Below are 23,546 nucleotides of genomic sequence, written 5' to 3'. Positions count from 1 at the left end.
TGCGTAGAATATGTTTATCAGTAGGTGACGCACGCTACTAGATAGGGTTGTTTTTAAAGGTCAGTGTCTGCCACAGAATACCTCGGCTACCTAACATCAGCAGGTGGTAAATGTTTAATTGGCCCCATCATCACCACATCCAAAGCACTCTTGCCCGACCGAGCATCGCGCATCCGTCTGTGTGTCTATCGGATCCATAATACGTCAATTCTCTGACATTTAACGTCCAGTTTCCTATGACACAGATGTACATTATTCTATTGGACATATAAACATCATTTTGTTGCATGACATCAAGACATTTGACTGAATGGTGGCCATATTTGACATAAAAGACAACTATTTATTGCATAACTAAAACATTGTAATACATGTACATCATTGAAGTCTCTATCCATCAGTTGCTAGCTTATTTGTAAGGCCTTGACATTTTGCCTTGACCTTCAGGGTCAATTTTCAACACCAAGCCATTTCTGGCATACCACAAATAGTTCATATTCTATGACCCATGGCATATTGTATTATTAGTTCATCTATGGTTGTATTTCATTGTGATAAATGTTATACAAATGTCAAATAGAATAAAGGGCATGTTTTATGCTGCTATAAAATTTGAACAGTAGCTAAGGAACAAAAGAGACACAGGTGATTAATACACGTACCTTTGCCTACATTTTCAGGTGTCTTACATTTTATTTTATTTTTTCAACATAAATATATTTATTGAATTAAGTTTTCATGATGATAATATCTTCCTCATCAGCTTTACAGAGTATGTCTCCATTCTGTTCAAAACAGCATTTCTCTCTCATAAATGTAAAAATTTCATTTTGTATGGCCACTGGAACAAGTTTTCTAAACTTAAGAATATGAGTATGAAAATGAAGAAGTTCATTTCCATCTTTCGATTCTTCCTGAAAGCATTCATTAGCCTTAAAACTCGTTTCTCTGTAAACACTTCTCATCTTCAAATTTGGAATTTGTTGATGAAGCATTTCTTTGACGCCAGTTGAGGCAGCAAACACCAATGGAAAGTCTGGATCGAAGTAATATTGACCAATTTTATGCATCAGATCCTCTAGGCAACCTGTAAATACAAGGACAATTCATAGGACAATTTGACAAACACATATGCAGGACACAGATAACGGCACACGGAGGCATATACTTGCTCACAGAACAAGACGAAACACACACACACACACACACATACACACACATACATACATACACACACGCACGCACGCATGCATGCATGCATACAAATATATATATACATATATATATAAATATATATATATATATTTGTATGTGCGCGCGTGCGTATATATATATATATATATATATATGTGTGTGTGTGTGTGTGTGTGTGTGTGTGTGTTCTGTCTCTGCCTCTCTGTGCGTATTTGTGGGTGTGGAATGGAGAGATGGAGAGATATTGATAAATAAATGGTTGAATTCTATGTACTACAAAGTTCCAACAGCTGTGTAAAAATCACCGTGTACTCAAAAGTCTTCTTGTGATGTCAATAATGAAAACACCTGACTCTCCATCTTACAGTGAACAATGAAAACTGTAAAGCTGTCTTTCTAATCAAAAGTGTTAGTTTTGAAACTGTCGAAAATTGTAGTATTATAAATTAATTGCTTTAACAGTAAAGAGTTCCATCAACGGCCAGAGTGTGAGGACAATTTGCACAGATATAAAAGTAATTCTCACTTCTGTGACACGTTTTCAACCTTCAACTACGTTGCAATCAAACATCAAGCCTTCCAAAGGTGATAATAAATATAGATTTTAAAGAACAATTCACCCTTACCAGTATCTATCATGATAAAAAGTATCCCGCCTCTCTCTAGCATCCCATATAAACTCATTAATGTATTTTGTGGATCGTGAAAATAGTAAACACTATGTATACAATGTATGACATCAAATGCGTTGCTTGATATACCATCCATGGTCTTCACATTTGCCAGATAGTTTTCAATCTTGGCAATATTGAACTCAAAGTTGACATTCATCCATTGTGAAACACCAGACTTTGATTCGACGAGACTTTTGAATTTGTCAACACCATCTTTATCAGGTTCAACGACAACATATCTTATCTTCTGAAATCTTTTTGACAGGACGTCAATTATTATCTCATCAATATTTCCTGTGAAGAGAAGAAGAAAACCTTAGGTCTATTTAAAACACCATCTCTGTCTAGGAGTAGAACGAGACGCAGTACCACTTTTGACTGTCTACAGACCCCAGGGGAGAGATCACCGGGGGGGGGGGGTAAATTATGTCAAAGGTGGAACTTCGTCTCATACACTCACCACATTTACACATCCTCTGCTCAGGCTTTACCCGGGTGGAAAGACGTGGTCAAATATTACTTTTCGTATAGTGTATATGTTCTTCAAATGTTTAGATTTGTATTACGTAAAATTATGCAAAGTAGGTCATTGATATAAAAGAGATGCAGTGCATAAAATAGTGAAATAGACATGTCAGACATTTTACTAATAGAACACCATTGATAAATTCTATTCAGGTCAGACCAAATTCTTTTTCAACAGAACAGCTGTTGTGCTTGTAAAGCAAATTAACTTCGAAAACTGCTCCTTTAATCTCCGTTTTCTGATGGGGTCAACTTCTACTATCAAGTTATGGGAAGAGTTCTTAAAAAACAAAATTACACCGGACTATTATTCATTATTCAATCATTCATCCAACAATGCGTTTACCTTCATTGCTAAAGTACCAATAATTATAGAAGTTGGATATTTCAATATGAGGGGTTGGTCTACGAGTAGTATCAACAGATTGAACTCGTTTAACAGGTGGTGGCATTGATAATTACACACAGTGTACATTTGGGTGTGGTGTAGCATCGTGCCTCATGGTCAGACATTATAGTAGAACCGTCAATAAAGTGCTCGTCCTCGTCATCTCGAATTATGTCGCGCCAGAAGTCTGTAGTCAATTGAGAAGTGGACTATTTCTTATCCTAGGTAGACATAGATGACGCTGAAGATTTTAAGTTGACCGATGTACAAAAAGAATTTTGGTTTCTCCCTCCAGTTGGCAACACCAAAGTAGCTAGCGGAATATCATAAAGCATGCGTTCCAGCAGCCACTCGCAAAGCGACACAGGGGTGTGTTACTGTATGGAAACAATTGCAAGTGCAACTAAATTCGATCTCTTCTCGCGGCTGCGCCGCTCGGCATACATAAACAGATTAGGGACGATAGTCACGAGTCTGGCAGCGAGACTATCAGGAAAGGTACGTACATATACTTTTGATTATTTCAACTGTTACAGTGCCACAAATTCGGTTTCTAGATTTTGTGTTTCTACAATTGGTGTATTGCTGATGCTGGCATGAAAAATTCAAATACTTTATTTATAACCCACAATTTCTATTCAAACAGGTGACACAAGCATCCACCTTGTTCCGGAAGAAATTTGATGAACAATTCATAACAGAAAGAACAGTTATAAACGTACGAGTGATGAACACATGAAAGCCGTGTCTGATGTGTTACAACCACCGATGCCGAAAGAAATACAGGTAGGATCCTACCCTACGTCTTTCTGAAAGTGATTCCCTGTGAGACTGTTGAATGTAACACTGCATCGAAGATTCGAAGATTGTTAAGTCGTCACCAGTTACAATACATGTAGTCAAAGATAACACGAAGATTCAAATTACATTTCGAAATCTGTATTTTGTATTTTAATCAAATGATTTCATCTGATTTCGAGCTTCTTTGCTTTCATTGGTTGTGTACACCTGTCAGATTGTTTCTTATTTACTAGTCTGATATGTTCTCCATTGTTCAAAATAAAAAAGATGTGGACACTTTCTTTGTTTAGGTCAACTAGTTGCGGTCAATTTATTTGTTCATAACTCCACCCACCCCCCCGGAAGCGAGCCAAGGCTATAAAATGAACTATCAAGATCAGTGAGCCTGCAAGGTTTCATGTTGAGATAGACACCATAAAGATAACACACAAACATCCCTATAATACAGTGTCTGCTCTGTAGACACAATAAAGATAACACATTTACAGTAATTCATTTACAAGTATATGTTGTTTTTTGGAAAGGCAATGCACTGGTTAACATAACATTTTGTTTTAACTGGTGTTTGTGTATATATATACACACAATATACAAATTGATTATATATATAATGGACAAAGTTGGTATTAGTGTATTATGTACAGTTTTGTACTTGGTATGGAATGTTAACGCACAGGAAGAGTATTCTAAAACAAATTTATTCGGGTGGAGGGTACTTGAAAATTTATTCGGGTAGGGGGGGGTACTTGAAATAATTGGGGCTTTGGAAGGGGGGTACTTGAAAAATTTTGGAATATGGCAGGGAGGGTACTTGAAAAAAAAATAGGGTTTTACAAAAAATCTCCCGACCCCCCCCCCGCCCCCCCCCCCCCCCCCAACAAGTTTTTGTGAAAGCAGCCTTACACGGCATATTTCTAAACTGTCAAATGCATGAAGGAAAACATTGTACATACCGTCCCACGATCCAATAGCTAGAACACGTAGTTCACCAATGTGACCTACATCGATGTTTCCAAACGTCTCAATCAAGTCTCGTTTACATTGATCACCAAGATGGTCATAGCCATATTTCTTCATTGTACGGAAACATTGGAAATATTCGTCTTTGTAGTGAAAAAGTGTCTTGATCGTTTCAACCATTCTTGCAGTGATTATGGATTACGGCGTATTTTTGTGCGGAAAATATTTGTATGTGTGTCAAGGCTACTCATGGAAATGCCGAGTATGCGCGGTGTTATGTTTCACATTCATCTGTCAGATGTATTCAAGGTCTAGATTCTATAAGACTTTCTATGACGCGCCAAATGGGGCCCCAGTCAATGTTGTGGGTCTTTTCGAGGTGTTTCATCAAAACATTATATACAGAATGTGTTATCACAAATACACAACTCATCCATATATCTTTCTCGAGTACAATGTAACACTTTTTGTGGACAAAATATCTGGCTATATGGACAATACAAACCCGAAATTGTAATTCGGAATCCGTAAATACGTCACACTCACAACTATTACGTTAACAATTACATGAATGATGTTTGTGGAGAAGAACCTCTAAATATTGAACTATCATAAACTACCTCCACTATCTGGGGAGTGATATTTTAAAAATGAAGTAGAATCATTCGTCTTTATTTCGCATCTTTAGTATTAACTACATAGTATCTATAAGTGTTTAATCGAAAGACTCTCTGAAATCTTTAGGATCTTTATTGTAATGCTGTGTTGTGCATACTTGTGTGGGTTGTACATCCACAATACTCGCTGACATTGTCAAGTGTGACTTTGGTTAATTAAGACGTCATTTTGTGCTAACCTTACTCGCACATCAATAAAATATAACAAGTTGAACATACTACAACAACGATTCACATATAAACAGGTTTATGTAATTACACATTGACAAATTTCCGTAGTCTCAGTGTTTCACCCACGGCCAATTCTGTTCACTTTAAAAGCGACCACAGGTATAGTAACATAGCAATTGATTCTGGTGGTAAGTTTGATGTTTTTCGTTGTCTTTAAAACAAAGTCACCAGTCACCATGTTGCAGATGACGTCCCCACTCTTCAATTGTATATCTTCACCAATCCGACACCAATCCAAAACGGGACTATACAATATCGATAAACTGCACAATCGCAATACTAGTCGAAATATCCCCGTGAACTTGAAATCTCACATTCTGGCCCCATTGTCAAAGTTGCATAGCTGCGTACGAGATAGCCCAACTTAACTGATAGCAAACCGAACGGTGTGATGCAGTCACCAAAACATGCTCTTAAATTCGCAGTGATCATCCCAAACCTTAAATCTAGCCATCGATGGCACATCTAATTTCAAAAGGATGTACGTTAGCGGTGTTTTGGGGGATTAGCCTGTTTTCGACCGTTAAAGTATAATTTCCGCATTTTACCACTTGTTCATTAAATATTCAAATTTTATCGGACTCAAAAACGGCCGCAATGATATTTTACATGGAAAAAGTGCTAAATCCTTCAATATACATACAAATTTCGTCATATTCCCACTTTTGATGTTGATTTGTTGGTACATGAAAATCGTAAGTCACTTCCGTGTTAGCGAACACTCGATCCGATCGAGCTGAAATAAATACATACATTGTTTGTTCATATTAACTATGGGTCCTTGACTCTCAGGAGACATTCAAATTACCAGATTTTTACAACGTTTCTTGATTTTAAAAGCTTGTTGTGGTGGTGTTATCTAATTTACAGTGTTTTTTTCACCAGAATACACCTCGACATGCTGGTTCACGAGCTGTAGGATCGCCCCGTGCCATTCAGCACACGGCGAGGATGCCTTCTGTTTCACGGTCAGAAGAATTTTTTTTCGAGGATTAAAAAATCGTTCAATATACAAAGGTTTTCTTGCGTATTTGTGTAGGTTATATGTGACAGCTATAACTAAAAACCTTGACTGTGAAAGTTTTGTTAGCTTTCTAATGCAAAAAAGGTACTGTAGTTGTGGGTGTGTCGTGAGTGCCTATTGTTTGGCCGGCTATACATGCTGTACAGTAGAGAGAGATTGTCTATGGTTTAAGTGTGTTATATTTTAATGTACCTTTGGTCACAGTTAGTGATTTCTAAATTCTAGGCTCTGAAACAGCATGACAGTATTTTTTGTTATAATTATTTAATTTTCCTTTTGTTTGTTTGATTGTTTGTTTGTTTGTCTGGTCATAAGTGGTGATGTCAAAGTTCAATGAGTCGAAAAGTTTAAAAACAACATTCATTGTCAATTTTTTTCTAAACAAAAATAGATTGAACAAAAAAATAAAAAAACAACAATGACAAAACACAACAATAACATTGCACCACACCACACTATAACATGACATCACATTGATCATGATAGCAATAACCAAGACCTTGGATCAATTAAACATTTTTTATTGTTTCATTCCTATACATATTTCTTTAATAACATCCAACAATAACCTCATAGTGAGTAACTGACATGCCATGTAACATCACGAACGTTGCTGGTGGCAATCTAATAGTTGGAGGAATGAATAAACAACAATAGTGCGGTTCATTATCCGTGTTTGTACTCTTCCTACGATGCCATTGTGTTGCGTGACGGCGTTGCGTGTTGTCATGATAGTGAGTGACTGACATAGCATGTAATAGCCTATGTCATTCTTTTATTCCTATGGCCTTTTGCACTAGTTTTAGGAAGATCCGGTCTGCAAAACTCAGTTTGGACGACTAAAACTACTTGGCGATCACGTTTTCAAAACAAGCAACACAATGGCGTCGTACGAAGTGCGCAAGCGCAGATAACAAACCGCACTATTGTTGTTTATTTCCTCCAACCATTAGATTGCCGCCGGCAACGCTCGTGAAGAGTTATGAGTCGCTGAATAGGACAGGTACTGGGTGTGCTGGGAATGCATGGATATTGTGTGTGACTCAAGCTACTGGGGTTATTTTTAAAGGTCAGTGTCTGTCACAGAATACCTCGGCTACTGAGCATGTTTTGACATTGTTTACCAGCAGATGGTAAGGTATAATTTGCCCCATCTCCAATGTACTCAGATCTGTCAGACCGAGCATCGCACATCCGTCCGTGTGTCTACCGGATCCATAATACGTCAATTCTCTGACATTCAACGTCCAATTTCTTATTACCTAAAAGTACATTACACTATGGGACAGAAGCACATCATTCTGTTGTATGACATCAAGAATTTTGACTGAATGGTGCCATATTTGACATTACAAAATCATTATTTACTGCATAACCAACAATTCCTACTACATAGACATCGTTGAAGTGCCTATTGCTTGCTTGTAAGACCTAGTCCTTTGGCCTTGACCGTCAGGGTCAATTTTCAACACCAAGCCATTTCTGGCATACCACAAACAGTTCATATTCTATGACCCTCAGGTTCAGTGTTAAAAATGAAGCCACTCCTGGTATATTGTATTATTAGTACATCCAAGGTGGTATTTCCCTGTGATAAATTTAAATTTCTTTCAATGTTATACAAACATCATAAATAAAGGGCATATTTTATGCTGCTATGAAATTTGAACAGTATCTTAGGAACTAAAAAGACAGAGGCAGTTAATTCAATTATCTTTACCCTCATTTTCAGGTACATTTCATTTTATTTTATTTTTACCTCCCGTAAGGGTAGGGAGGTATTAAAAGGGGAATGTCTGTCTGTCTGTGTGTCTGTGTCATCATTTTCTAAAAATCGGCTGGCTCAATTGTAATGAAATTTGGGATATATAATCTTTAGGGTAATAGCTAGACCTGATTAGGGTTTGAGCCAGATCTGTTGTTTAATTAGAGAAATTTGCATATTAATGAAATCAACTAATTACGCAATATCTTAAGACTGCATACTTCAATTCAGAGTATTCGTTAAACATAACAACGTACGTTTGTCCTATAAAATTCGTTGATGTATCTTACAGTGTTACTGAATAATTTGCATAATTAATTATTTTTGGTAATTAGGCTATATCTTAAGAATACATACTTCAAATTCAACATAATTTAGTACATACGTTAACCATAAGAAAACACATATGTCCTATCAAGTTTGTTGATGCACCATAGTGTTAATGAATAACTTGCATAATTAATGATTTTCGGTAATTAGGCTATATCTTAAGAATAGATACTTCAATTCCGATATAATTCAGTACACACGTTATTATAACAATCGCATATGTCCTGTAAAGCTTGTTGGTGTACCTGTCAGTGTTAATGAATAAGTTGCATAATTAATGATTCTTGGTAATTAGGCTATATCTTAAGACTGCATTAAGCAGTATCATACACTCTTACATACATTGACCTAAGAAAGCACGCTTGTCCAAAAAACAAAGCCTGTTACCATAGTTTTTTTTTAGTTTAATGAGTTATTTGCATAATTAGTGATTCCCTTACGGGAGGCATTCAGTTTAAATCTGGTATTATCTAAACTCATAAACAAATTTATTGAATTAAGTTTTCATGATGATGATGTCTTCCTCATCAGCTTTATAGAATACATCTCCATCCTGTTCAAAACAGCATTTCTCCCTCACGAACGTAAAGATTTCATTTTGTATGGCCACTGGAAGACATTTTCTAAAATTACGAATATGAGTAAGAAAATCAAGAAGTTCATTTCCATCTTTCGATTCTTCCTTAAACATTTCATTCGCCTTCAAACTCGTTTCTCTATAAACACTTCTCATCTTTAAATTCGGAATTTGTTGCTGAAGCACTTCTCTGATGCCAGTGGCGCCAACGAACCCCGATGGAAAGGCGGGATCGAAGTAATATTGTCCAATTTTATGCATCATATCTGCTAGACAACCTGTAAATACACAAGGATATTTCAAATCACAATTTGACAAGTTTGCACATACGTAAGACACAGGTTAAGATAGACAGGCACACAGAGGCGTATACTTACACAGAGCAAAACGAAACACACACTCAATGTTACTAACCTCAATGTATTCAAAATTTGAGTACTCTTTCATGTCAATGAAAAAAAACATCTGAAACTTTATCTTACAATGAACAATGAAAAATGTAAAACTGTATTTCTCATTACAAATTTTAGTTTTGAAAATGCCGATTGCAGTATCGCTTTAGCAGTATAGAGTTTCATCAACGGCCAGAGTCTCAATGTGTTGACAACAAATTAAACTTTTATCGGGAATGAAATATACACTGAGCTTGAGTCAAATTTAGGATCCTGACTACAATCTCCATAACCAATCAAGTTATGTCAAATTAGATAATCCCAAGTTCAAACAATCTTTACTACCAATCCTATCTCTTCATAATTGACCAATCATATGAAGGTCAATACCAAATTCGCGCCAATATGTATGGAATGTAGTAAAACCTATATAAACCCCTTTTCTGTGTGATCTGTAGGAGTTTTGTTAGATGTCAATAAAGTACGAGTAGCTGTTCTTATAGTACTTGGTTGTGTGTGGACATCATTCCTTTCCAGAACCTGTTTCTAAACAATCGACTTATCCCACAACTTTTTTGGGAGAAATTGCTTAGGCCAGGAGAATGTACTGAAATAGACGAATACTATAATATGCAGACAATTCAACTTGCACTCGGTATCTGCGGAATGGAATTTTTAAAAAGAATCACTGACCAAGAATCCTATGTCAAACAAAAACATGCACATAAATAGAAGTAATTCTCATGACATCGTGGATGTAGAAAGGTTTTAGGGTCGGCGGTTTAACTAAATGGGATCGGTTGGGTTATAATAGGAAACACACAACATTTGGCCTTAACTAACATGATCGTAACATTAACTTATGTGACACATTTTCAACCTTCAATGATGTTGCATTTCAAACATCAAACCTTCCAAAACTGATAATAATTATACATTTTACAGAAAAAGGTCACACTCACCGGTATCTATCATGATAAAAAGTATCCCACCTCTCTCTAGCATCCTGTATAAACTCATTAATGTATTTTGTGGATCGTGAAAATAGTAAACACTATGTATACAATGTATGACATCAAATGCGTTGCTTGATATACCATCCATGGTCTTCACATTTGTCAGATAGTTTTCAATCTTGGCAATATTGAACTCAAAGTTGACATTCATCCATTGGGAAACACCAGACTTTGATTCGACGAGACTTTTGAATTTCTCAACACCATCTTTATCAGGTTCAACGACAACATATCTTATGTTCTGAAATCTTTTTGACAGGATGTCAATTATTGGCTCATCAACATTTCCTGTGAAGAGAAGAAGAAACCTTAAGGTCTATTTAAAACCAACCAACCAACCAACCAACCAACCACCGAACAGATCAATCAACCAACCAATAGCTAACTAACCAACTAATTAACCAATCGACCAATTAACCAGCCGACTAACCGACCGAATGACTGACCAACAACGCAACCACTCACTCACTCCACCAACCAAACAACTATCCATCTAACAAATCAATCAATCAATCAATCAACCAACCAACCAACCAACCAACCAATCAACTAATCAATCAACCATAAATCCTGCAAACAAATATCCACTTAGACTTAGCTAATGTTATCGCTTGACTATGTGTGTCTGTCTATGTTTCTGAAAGAACGTTTCAGTTGCAGTGCAGCTGTAAGTTGTATCAGTTGGCGCAGTAAAATATAATCGATTATTGAAGCTCACCACTGTTACAATACATATTAACTGAATGTATCAACATATGTTTATCTGGATCTAGTAATCCTGCTCCTATATGTACATAACGTCATGATTTGACTGAAAGAAAAAATCTGTACGTACCATCCCACGATCCAATAGCTAGAACACGTAGTTCACCAACATGACCTACATCGATGTTTCCAAACGTCTCAATCAAGTCTCGTTTACATTGATCACCAAGATGGTCATAGCCATATTTCTTCATTGTACGGAAACATTGGAAATATTCGTCTTTGTAGTGAAAAAGTGTCTTGATCGTTTCAACCATTCTTGCAGTGATTATGGATTACGGCGTATTTTTGTGCGGAAAATATTTGTATGTGTGTCTAGGCTACTCATGGAAATGCCGAGTATGCTTGGTGTCGTAGTTCATATTCATCAGTGAGGCGAGGTATTGCAGGTTTAGATTCTATAAGACTTTCCATGACGCGCCAAATGGGGCCATAATCAATGTTGTGGGTCTTTTCGTGGTACTTCATCGAAACATTATATACAGAATGTGTTATCACAAATACACAACTCATCAATATATCTTTCTCGAGTACAATGTAACACTTTTTGCGGACAAAAATATCTGGCTATATGGACAATACAAACCCGAAATTGTAATTCGGAATCCGTAAATACGTCACACTCACAACTATTATGTTAACAATTAAATGAATGATGTTTGTGGGGAGGGGCCTCAAAACCTCGTCTACATTGACCTGTCATAAACTAACGCCACTATCTGGAAAGTGATATTTTAAAATTGAAGTGACATACTTTCTCATCCCATAATATTCGTAGACATTTCTTCTTTTCCTAAAAATTATCACGGGTAAATTTGGTTATAATTAAGATGTCATTTTGTGCTAATCTTACTCGCACATCAATAAATATAACAACACAATACGACAACGATTCACATAAAAACAGGTTTTAGTTTATTACACATTCGTTCGTAATCTTGACAGATTTGTTATTAACATTTCCGTAGTCTTCTAACCATCGGGCAATTCTTTTCACTTTAAAAGCGACCACAGGTCACATATATCCAGTGACGTAGTCGATGGCTTGCCCGAGAGTCTATCAAAAATCCGACCCTGGCCAAATGTTCCATTCAGTTTACATACTGGGTTCTTTAATGAATGCATACATGATGTTAATGTATTCGATAACCCATGACCCCTAATATGCATAATATTAATAAGAAACATTTCGCCTTCTAAAAAGCTGGCTAGTGAATACAGTCGTGAACATTCCTACACATGTACTACAACTGTGGGAAAAGTCGATTGTTTAGAAACAGGTTCTGGAAAGGAATGATGTCCACACACAACCAAGTACTATAAGAACAGCTACTCGTACTTTATTGACATCTAACAAAACTCCTACAGATCACACAGAAATAAGGGTTATATAGGTTTTACTACATTCCATACATATTGGCGCGAATTTGGTATTGACCATCATATGATTGGTCAATTATGAAGAGAAAGGATTGGTAGTAAAGATTGTTTGAACTTGAGATGATCTAATTTGACATAACTTGATTGGTTATGGAGATTGTAGTCAGGATCCTAAATTTGACTCAAGCTCAGTGTATATTTCATTCCCGATAACAACTTACATTGTAAATCATATGCTTCATTTAAAATATACGGCGCCAAAACAACATTGCATTAGGAATTTGTAAAGTTCTGTTTTAAATCACTGTTGTACTACACATATGAATTTGGTACATGGTTGGGCTTTACTGTTATATCTCAGACCGGTAAAAGTTACAGTGGTATGAGGTTAAATATAGATGACGAACGAACTCTTGAAAAATTAAAAAATAACAGTAAACGTGTCATCTGGGCATGAAGTTGTTGTCATTCACGTCTATTCAGAGGTGGTTTAATGTGTAAAGGCAACGCCAGAGCAATTCGACACGGCAGGTTTCTTTTCAAATAGTTCGGTTTTCATTTACGTACTTTCTTCTTAGACGAAGTGTCTTCACCTGAGGTGGATAAAGGTGGAAACAGCATGTAGTTAATACATAGAAATTGTTATTACAACTACACACGGACCCACATCAGTTTGATTAGTGTTGTAGTGAAAAACAATCGCTCTAGGTAAGAGTCTATTAGAGGACAGACAGTGGAGAACCGTCTATGATTGGAGGCACACCAAACAAACGAATTAATAAATCGACATATTTCTATCATTTGTCGCTTCTTGAAATGTGTCATGCTCTAACAAGAAATGTTTAAAAGGGGTTTGCTAGTTATGATTTTGGAACAAAAAAGGAATTTGGCACCGTGTGTTTGGTGGTTAAAACTTGAATCTTTGAAAAGAATTACAATGACTAATGATGGCCGGCCATTTCCACCAGGTCTCTTTTAACATACCTTATACCCTTTAGCTGTCAAAATGTTGACTCGGTGTTTGACATGTACAGGATTAGCAGTCCTCTACCGGAGCTAATATCAATGACTAATGGTGGCCGGCCATTTCCCCCAGGTCTCTTTTAAACATACCTTATACCATTTAGCTGTCAAAATGTTGACTCGGTATTTGACATGTACAGGATTAGCAGTCCTCTACCGGAGCTAATATCAATGATTAATGATGGCCGGCCATCTCCCCCAGGTCTTTTATAACATACCTTTAACATATTCAGGATATCGAGTCTTTAAATCTGCAGCCAACCATGGCATATCGACCTTCTCGAGTTCTGTTACTAGTTTCTGTACAGAGGCATCCTTGGTGTCTTTCATTTCCCAACGACATAACATCTTATAGATTTGTTCATGTTTGTCACGTGGGTAAGCGAACTCTATTGTATCAATCTCGTTTTCGTCCAGTCCGAGACTTCTTGCGACTGTTTTCCATTCATGCGACATAATCTTGCTGGCCAAAAACTGGAAAGATTTCCGCCGTTCTGCAAGGAAACATTGAGACGAAAAGAAAGATTTTTCATCAGAATGGTAAATGAGAATATTTTTACAGTATTGTACAGAATGTCACCATTCGCATTCTATTTTTCCCTAGGGCACTATTCATGTAATACTGAAATCCTGTTTGTTTCGACTATGAAAAAACAACATGTGCCTGAGAATGTGATGTGTTATAAATCATTTATTGCCAGGCCTTATTCGGACACTAGTAAATAGCAGAGAGTAGATGTCATAATTCCCCTTGTGCTGTTGTATAGCAACTGTATGCATTTCCATAACCTTTCTGCTTTGGGAAAAAGTGGCTGCATAACATATAACAGCTGTGGGAAGAATAAATGACTACTAGTAACCTCGCCAGACAGTTTGTGAATAGTATGAATGTTATGCAAGAAGTGTGTTTTTCGTCATGTTCTAGATCTAACTGTACTGTACCGACTAGGAACTCCCTGACAATGTCATTTACAGTACAGTACAGTACAGTACAGTATAGTATAGTACAGTACCGCACTGTACTGTACTGTACTGTGACAGTTCTGTATTACACTGTACTATACTGTACCGTATTGTATTGTACTGCGCTGTGCTGTGCTGTGTTGTGCAGTGATCATGGTGTACCGTAGTGCACTGCACTGGACAGCACTGTGCCTTATCAAGTATACTGTTGCATAAAATGATACCAGTTAATGCTAGGAGTCACTGGAATATAAAAAATGTATAAAGATTATAATATATTTCTGTTAATAAAGGAATAAAGAAATGTACCTCTATCAACGATTGGTGGCGGTGGTGGTGGTGTCTTAGGTCTATGCTTTTGTTTTGGCTGAAAAATAAGAGACCACTGTTAATAGCTTGTAATGCTAAGTGCTACATTATGATGAAATGAATGTGTTTTTTACTATATATAATAATAATTGATATTTTGAATACAAAAGATGCGTTTGATTAAAAAAAGTCAATTAGATGAAGACACAAATGCATTAACTATATGAAACGCATCTCACGAAGCGTTATTGCTATATATATATATAGTTACCCTCGGTACTACGAACTGCAGCTCAGCAAGCGGCTCCTCGTCTGTGTCTATTGGTGATTTCGTAGCCTGGGTACCATCCTCCCTGTAGAATAGCATAAATCCAACCATTGTCTTGCTCCTAGTTAATGCGCATTCATCATCTACGTCAACGTATGCAAACCAATGGTTTTCTTGATTCTGGTGGTATGTCTTTTTGTTTTTTCTTGTCTTCAAAACAAAGTCACCAGTCACCATGTTGCAGATGACGTCACCACTCTTCAATTGTATATCTTCACTGTACGGCAAATCGGACTCATAATAACTGCGGTATCCTTTCTTTCTGAGAGTGTTCATCCTTTTGTGAAGATAATCTAACCTCTGACCTTTCAACTCTACAAGGTCAAGAAGTAGCTTCTTCTTGTCATCCTTGTGTTGAAGTAGAAGTATTTTCACTTTACAGAGTCCCTTCGCCTTGTAGCTTGTAATAGCTTTGCAGTAACCACTCGCCTTCTTTTTATTTGCACTTTTTATTCGAACCACCGAATATCTATGGAAAAAACACACACTTTAAATACAGTGACCAACTAAGTAGGTGCTAGCCTGCTGTATATTTGATTGTCATCGCTGAAACAAGAACTGAAAAGCAAATCATTTCTGAAAGTGTTCTTGCCTGTTTTCAGGAATTTGCACTTCTTTAATATATTCATAGCTTACATAATACAATATCTCGTTATTGGTAGAGACTTTGGGGGATTGCACATTGTGATTACACTTGTCTGTGTCTATACTAAGTAACGTAGTCCAGTTGCTATATAGGGACCTTTCAGGAGTACGAGTTGATATTCCCCTGTGAGTTATACAATGTTTTATTGCTGATTCCATTCTGACTTGTGCGCAAGTGGGACCTTGAGCATTTTTGTTGCAAGGAACCCGAAATGGTTCAAATGCTTGAGATTGCTATTGGTTAACATGGGTATGATATAGATATCATTACATATGTTTCTGTGTTCACCCTACATGGACAACACGAGTCACCTATGGGGTCTTGTCACTACAAGTCGGAAGCGAGTTGGGACAAAACCCTTGGGTCATAAATCTCTCCCGGCTGAATGATGAAGAAAAGCTTTAGGGAAATTATATTATTACACCTATGCAAGCATATGGTATGAAAACTCTATAAGAAAAGTGGTAATTTTTAACGGTTTGCCACATATTTACGAGTTCAGCGGATCAATTGGCATAGACGCGCAATGTCGTGACGTAGAGTAACTAAGGTATAAATCCCATATTTATTTTGAACGTGCTCACTGGCTTTTTCGTGATATCATACATATATGAAATGATAACCTTAATCAAATCAAAGTCATTATAACACCTACCCGGAGAAGGTATTCCGCAACAGTCTTACAGCATCTTTTTCTACAGTGAATGAAACTTCATCAGTTACATCTTGCCACCCACCATCATCACTCCCATCTCTAACTACTCGTAATTCTGTATCATCTACGGACTTTGACAAATTTGGTGGCAATGTTATATCAATGGCAATTGGTTCATCAAATGTTGGATGAGTTTTGCTCCCTCTGTTGACATACACAATGGGAGAAAAAGACACCGTGTCCAGCTCTGCTTTGTTTTCGAATACGTCTTCCAGAAAATCGGGATTCGTGGAATGAACCTGGAAATGAAATTAAGAGAAAACATGTTGCCGGTTCCAAGATGCACATTGCTTCTCAATGTACAACGCCATATATTTTGTGCACGTGGCTTTTGCACGCGCTACTCAGCAGGTGACCGACCGCTGGGTTTACCTGTAGAATATATACATCTTTGTCATTGATGGCATTTAGACTTCGTTCTATAAAATCACTTACAATCAAAGAGGTCAACATGTCTATCTATCGTTAATTATATATATATATATATAATTACCTAGCACTTTCCTTTGGTTGTAGATACATACAAGTACTTATTTTGACATACAAGAGACGTTTCCAGGGTGTATTTATACTTATAACATTAGAACAAGGTTTTGACACAGTTTAATAAACAATATTACTTTCAGATAAGCTTTATACCTCCAAAGAAAGAGTTGTGTCGTCACCAATTACTCCAGGGGGGACGTCAATGGCGACGTTTGATTCGGTTTGTGAGAAGTATGTACCGCCATCTTGAGTAATGGAGAAGCTATCTCTATTCGGTCTTGAAATGGCTATGAACGTAGATAATGTTCGTACTTGTGTCATTATGTCGTCTCCTTTCTGAAGAAAAGAATTTAAAGAAGGTTTACCTTTTAGAAAAACTATGTTGCTCAATGTTTACAGTCATTCATTTTCTTCGCTGTTGTTGTGATGTAGGAATGTGTGTATATGATGTATGATGCGACCATGTTAGGCTTTCCTGAACACACTAGTAATTTGAACAGCCTTCCCTTCGTATAAATACTAACAGAAATGGCAACTAGATGGTTTCACCAGAACTGTGCCAATATAGTTCATGTTTGAGGCAAAACGGCAATAACTTTCAGAGAAACGACCGTTTTGAATCACGCCCGAACCACGAGTTCTAACACTACAAACGTTTGGCCTACAATGGATACCCTGAACCTAGGATGTCGTCTGCCTCGAGAAAAAACTTAATACTAACATTGCTACATTTATGTTATGGTTCAAAAATCTTACTACCATTGTTACATTTTCTAGTCATCAGGTGCGATAAACTATTAAGTACAATTGTAACATTTTAATCTTTTCGGGATGTGGATTATCAAAGTGTACCAATGCAATATGTTAGTAAGAATGTTGTTGTGCCTGAAAATAAAGCGTAGGGGTGTTTAATTAAAAACTTAAGAATTCTGTCAAACCAGACGATAAACTGGGAAGATCTTTATCGAGCACGTCAACTTTTCTAATGAAGCAATTGTTCTATAAAGTATGATATGAAGTTATAACAAAAGAATTGAACCTACTTGAACAGTTGTCAACTCCTCCCACGTCACTCCATCATCACACTTCATAATAACCATGGTCCTCTCAGTGTCACCTAAGAGAGACTTCCTAACCAGAGTGATTGGTTTGCCGAATGACAACGATCGTCGAGAAGAAAACTTGACGACTTCAGATTGATAAAACTCAAAGTTTTGTAATGTAGGTCTTGAAATCGCCTCATCTCCACTGGTCACGGATAACTTCTTTTGCTTCTTCAAGGCTCCCACTGGCACATTTAGGGTGAACCCGGAAGGCAGGTTGTAAGATTTAATTTCCTAAAGTGATATGTTCAAATAAACGCACGTCTCAAAATGAGGAAAAAACGTAGTAAAATATGTATTATCTGCTAAAGATAATTAATAGCAACATTATTTCAGAAGTATAATATTTAAAAAAAAATATTTGGTGATCATAATTTGTTGTAGATAACAGCCTTGGATATTATGGTCGTGTGTTGTATTATATTGGAAGAACACCCGAGGTCTAGCAGCTGGACTAGGTCTCACTCAGCATCGCCCGTTTTGTATACTGGTTAATTTGTAATTAAACCTAGTCAGCGTTAACGTTGGGCAGGTTGGAATTAAGACTACAGAGCTTAAAGGCATACGAAGTAACCACTCGGCCACTGGCAACACCGACTGTATTATCGAATTTGCTATCAGAAATACCCAGGTTGATATTTCAGGAGAAAAATCTCTGTAAAAATAACAGAAAACGGTGTAGTTTGATGTAATTCGGGTTTACCTCATTACTTGGAGTAAGAGTGATGTCACAGGAATCTTCAAGTATATCATCAAAGTCGTCCTCACTGTCTGACATGTCTGTAGGTGAAGGTATATGAAGATCAAATGTTAGCTCACCTTATATTTTGATATTAGAAAAACAAACAAACAGATTTGTCCAGTATTTGAAAAAATAGCTTCTTGTTTTCAATGACCTTCCCCAATCACATAATGATATGAGTGATAGCAATAAGCTGCAGTGTATTCTCATCCTACTGTGTGTTACATAGAAGATGATAGAGGCCTAAGCCTAGAAAGGATGCAATACGTTGATTGAAAATATAAGACATCTTTTCCGTGGCTTTATGAAAGAGGGGTTCCTGATTCTATATAATAGAAAATTTATACAATTAACCCTATACTAGTCTGCCAAACTCAACTTTTAACCCTTTACTAGTTACCAATTGCCTCATTGCTTGTTGATGAAACCTACTTCCACTTTCAAAAGCATTTTGAAAAAAATATTTCACATCTAGGAAACGTATATTATATAAACATTGTAGGTGCATTTCCATCAAACCTTAAAAAAGCTATGATTTTATTTGACTTCTTACCGACATTTTGAAGAAAGTAGAGCCGTAGGAACGGCAGACCTGCTTTACAAGCAGCCAGCAAAGGCTCCGGTAGAGGATTGTCATCAACGTCAAATTCCTTCAGCCTTGGTAGTTCCACATCCATTGAACTTGGTATCTGGGATAGTCTATTACTGGACAGGTATAGTTTACGGAGGTTCGTCATCGCTATTATCCTTACTAATGACTTATTCCCTAACTTGTTATTTCTTATGCTTAATTCCCTCAGATTATCTAGCTTAACTATTTCAGCAGGGACCACCTTCAGTTTATTGTTATCTAAGTTAAGGACTCTTAATTCAGTGATGAGGGTTAACTCTTTGGGGAATTCTTTGAACTTGTTCTCGTTTAGGTTTAGCTCATTACAGTTGGCCAAACTTCCGAACGATTCTGGTAAGCTCTGAAGTCGATTATTTGATAACTCCAACTTCTTTACGTTACCCAAGTTTCCAAACTCGGGCGGTAAGTCCTTTATTCTGTTGTCACTCGCTGTAAATACCTGTAAATTAGTCAGCATTGACAAGCTCTCGGGGACATCTTTTATGTTGTTGCCACCGACATGCAATTCTGTCAACGATGCCAGCTCACCAATGTTTTCGGGGAGACGCTTTAGTTCGTTGTTGGTCACTTTTAGTACTTTGAGGTTTTTCATTTGTACAATATCTTGTGGAAGCACGGTCAGTTTATTACCATTTAAACAGATCTCTGAGAGTGACTTCATCTGCTTTAGGAATTTGGGAATACTGCTGATCTTATTCTCACTAACGTTTAGAATTCTGAGATGTTTAAGGTTTGCTAACCGTGTAGGTATCTTCTCTATGTTGTTGTTATTCAAGTATAATTCACACAGGCTTCCTAAACTGGTTATGGTATCATCTATTCTAACAATGTCGTTACCACTGATGTCTAACTTATGTAGCTTAATCAGACCTTTGGCCGCCTCAGGAATGTTGGAAATCCAGTTATTATTCAACACCAATGTTTCTAAGAAAGTGAGGTTTGCTATTTCTTCTGGAACGCTTAACAGTGAATTGTGCCCAATATTTATATGCTTTAACTTTTCCAAGTTGTAAATTGCTCTTGGGATAGCATCGAATTCATTATGATTTAAATCTAGGGTGTCGAGGAACCGAAGCCTGGACAATGACTCAGGAAGACTAACTAGTTTATTATTAGCTAGGTCTAGCATTGTAAGATTATGAAGTCCACAGACTTCACGAGGTAGTTCAGTTAGACGTTTGTTGCTGAGATCTACTGTTCGTGCGTTAACATCACCAATGAGACGCTGTGACTTAGCCATAGCTGCATGTGTACATTAATGTGCAATACTTGACCTCTGTAATGTCAGTTTTTGTTCTTAATTTTTAAAGATCTATTTAATGTAGTTTGTTTTTTCTTTTTCGGTGAGTTTCCTAAAAGTATTGTTTAGAAACTAAATAAATTGCCCTATATTAGGTATTACAAGGCAAGCAGCAACTGTGAAGAGAAGGGAGATATAAGTAGAATGGTAAACGTTACTGATGTGTGTGAAGGAGGGGAGGTGGGAGTACCATCTGAATTTGCGTCACAGAAAATGCACTTTAGAAATAAAATGACCTTTGCTCCAGGTCTATTGTTTTGTTTGGCACTGCACCGTGTATTAAACAAACAGATAATGTATTATTTGATTTGATTTGACTTTATTTTATCAGAGCCCCGGATGTAAATCTAATAGATGATTTACCAGATGCAAAACGTTTGAAATATCACCGTGGCGTGGAAGTGTATGTCAGAGTCTATAGTATTATGTACTAAGTGTACTGTAAGGGTCGAAGTCAGCCCTAGGTGTATTCTGATGAAGACTAATATAACACGAGGTTCATGGCTTTTATCTCGTCTGTGTAAATAGAAAAGCCACGAAAACATGTATGTGTTGCATAGGAATACTGGTATGTGCATAGACTAGTCCATGAAAAAACACACCTAGATATACTGGTGTATAGTCGGTAATGGAGATTTATTGTTTTGATAAATACTCAGACACAAGCGCGAAACAAAGAAGTTATTTACACCACAATTTCATACCGTTTTGTGTGCACCAAGGTATCATGGGCATGTTCGGACATTTGGTTCAGAACATGGTAAAAGTGCACATGATAGTGTTGATGGTGGCGTCTGTTGAGCGTGTCACACTTTACTCCAAAACGCTAACTGTTGCATTTCACAAATAAACTCATACCCACAGACACAATCGACCACTAGTTAATTTTCAAATTCATGATGTAGTTATTCAATATTTATAAAGGCGTGTTTTATATACAATAAACATAATTGTAATCGACGAGTGAACATTACGTTCTTTCATATTAGACAAATATTTGAACAATAGTACGAATACAAGCAAAGTTATCGAATCAGCACTTAGTTTACCTGTTCATGTATTAACATACAACATACACCCGTTCATCAAGCCTGACCTTACCTTTCTAAGTTTACGTTTTGTTCTCCGGTCTTCTACGTCAGGACGGCCTGTCTTCAGAATACAAACAACATCAAAGTATGGCCGACAGAAGAAATATGATCGGGTGGCAATCTGTATATGAATATATCACTTTAGTGGCATCAGTAGTCGTCGATGCATGCGTGTATGCGCCGTCGTCATGTATTTATATATTTCAATCAACCTTTGTATCTATCTATCTATCGATCCATCCATCCATCTTCATGTCATATCGGCTTATCACTGAAGCGGTTACCGTTTAATATGTCATGTCCTACGTGATTTAGTGGTCAAACAGCATAGGCACGTTAGAGACCGGCGAGATCAATAGTTCAATGTTGGATTTAAAAAAAAAAATCTTATACTTAGGCCTCAGATAACCTCATCCCCCTTCTAACCAAATTGGCCAAATTGAAAATTGTTTCAGACAGCAAATCAATTTCAAATCTATGTAGCAGTAGTAGTAGTAGTAGTGTTGTGTATACAAAACATGTATGTGGTGAGGAAAATAGCTCTTATATTGGCACTTCACTGTATTTTAGCTATAGTGTTATGCATTTACTATAAGTCGTGAAACATCTTCTATTTCTCAATTTGATGACATTGAGTAAGAAAAGTTGTATTTTGAGGTACAAAACAGATTCCATTAAATGTAAAATTGATTTTGTAGGATGGGAACTAAAATGGCTAAACAAACCACCACCACACCCCCATAGTAAACGAAAGTAGTTGTTTTTATCCTCCATTTTGAGTTATTGATCTTACCCCTTAGACTTCAGCCAACTCAGAGCATTGTATTTAATTGTTCTAATATTGCCTTTTACTCGTCCAGTCCGCCTAATATCGCCCAAAATATAGCACCACAGTTCTTTTGGGTCAGGATAAAAGTAATGCAACACATAGTCAATATATACACAACGAGGTACGTTGGCATACCACGGTTCCCTTTAAGTTCATGACTTGATGCTATGACTCCATATACATCTCTTATTTTCACATATACACCTGCATTCCTATTCAAATGCAGGTGTATGGACGTACCATGGTGTTAATGATTGCATTTATAGACACTAGATACTAGTATACAGTTCGTAACAACTACTGGCCTATTTATAATTCGATTTGGAGACTTATTGCTGTTTTCAATATATTCACAGTGTTCCGAAACATCACAAGCGTTAGTGCAGTTTCAATCCGTGTGCGAGACTGTCATTTTGAATATGATACGATATTATGTCCCTCGACAGAGGCTGCTATCTCATGCTATCTCGGGTAGCTTTATTACTATTGCAATATCCATTGGGCATCAATTTTTCCTTCTTCTTTTTTAATGTACAGCATAATTGTTTATTGTCAACTACCAATAAAGTTAACATTTACCCCCAACCACTGTACACATGTTGTGTTGTTGTGCAGTGCAGATTTCACAATGCCAATTAATTACAGAAGCGGTTGTAAACCTTTTGCTGCTAGTTCTGGCTG

At 36.9% G+C, this 23,546-nt stretch overlaps 2 protein-coding genes across 2 annotated transcripts; both read right to left on the bottom strand.

Annotated features, from left to right (window-relative positions):
• Positions 1-728: 728 nt before the first annotated feature.
• On the bottom strand, positions 729-4,722 carry LOC144450528 (uncharacterized). The gene is made up of 3 exons (XM_078141173.1): positions 4,536-4,722; positions 1,956-2,162; positions 729-1,087 (listed from the first exon to the last, which is right to left on the bottom strand). The coding sequence occupies exons 1-3, from the start codon at positions 4,720-4,722 to the stop codon at positions 729-731; spliced, it is 753 nt and encodes a 250-aa protein (XP_077997299.1).
• A 4,343-nt stretch (positions 4,723-9,065) lies between these two features.
• LOC144450527 (histamine N-methyltransferase-like) lies at positions 9,066-11,576 on the bottom strand. Its single transcript, XM_078141172.1, has 3 exons — positions 11,390-11,576; positions 10,636-10,842; positions 9,066-9,424 (listed from the first exon to the last, which is right to left on the bottom strand). The coding sequence occupies exons 1-3, from the start codon at positions 11,574-11,576 to the stop codon at positions 9,066-9,068; spliced, it is 753 nt and encodes a 250-aa protein (XP_077997298.1).
• Between the last annotated feature and the right edge of the window lie 11,970 nt (positions 11,577-23,546).

This window comes from Glandiceps talaboti, chromosome 20 (genome assembly GCF_964340395.1).
Source record: "Glandiceps talaboti chromosome 20, keGlaTala1.1, whole genome shotgun sequence".
In the NCBI taxonomy this organism is placed as follows: domain Eukaryota; kingdom Metazoa; phylum Hemichordata; class Enteropneusta; family Spengelidae; genus Glandiceps; species Glandiceps talaboti.
This window is presented reverse-complemented; position numbering and strand designations above follow the sequence as displayed.

Coding starts and splice junctions, on each gene's coding strand:
- LOC144450528 (XM_078141173.1), bottom strand. CDS start 4,722: ATGGTTGAAACGATCAAGACACTTTTTCACTACAAAGACGAATATTTC. Junction 2,163..4,535: donor AGCTATTGGATCGTGGGACG/GTATGTACAATG, acceptor TTCTCTTCACAG/GAAATATTGATGAGATAATA. Junction 1,088..1,955: donor AAATGTGAAGACCATGGATG/GTATATCAAGCA, acceptor TTGTATTTACAG/GTTGCCTAGAGGATCTGATG.
- LOC144450527 (XM_078141172.1), bottom strand. CDS start 11,576: ATGGTTGAAACGATCAAGACACTTTTTCACTACAAAGACGAATATTTC. Junction 10,843..11,389: donor AGCTATTGGATCGTGGGATG/GTACGTACAGAT, acceptor TTCTCTTCACAG/GAAATGTTGATGAGCCAATA. Junction 9,425..10,635: donor AAATGTGAAGACCATGGATG/GTATATCAAGCA, acceptor GTGTATTTACAG/GTTGTCTAGCAGATATGATG.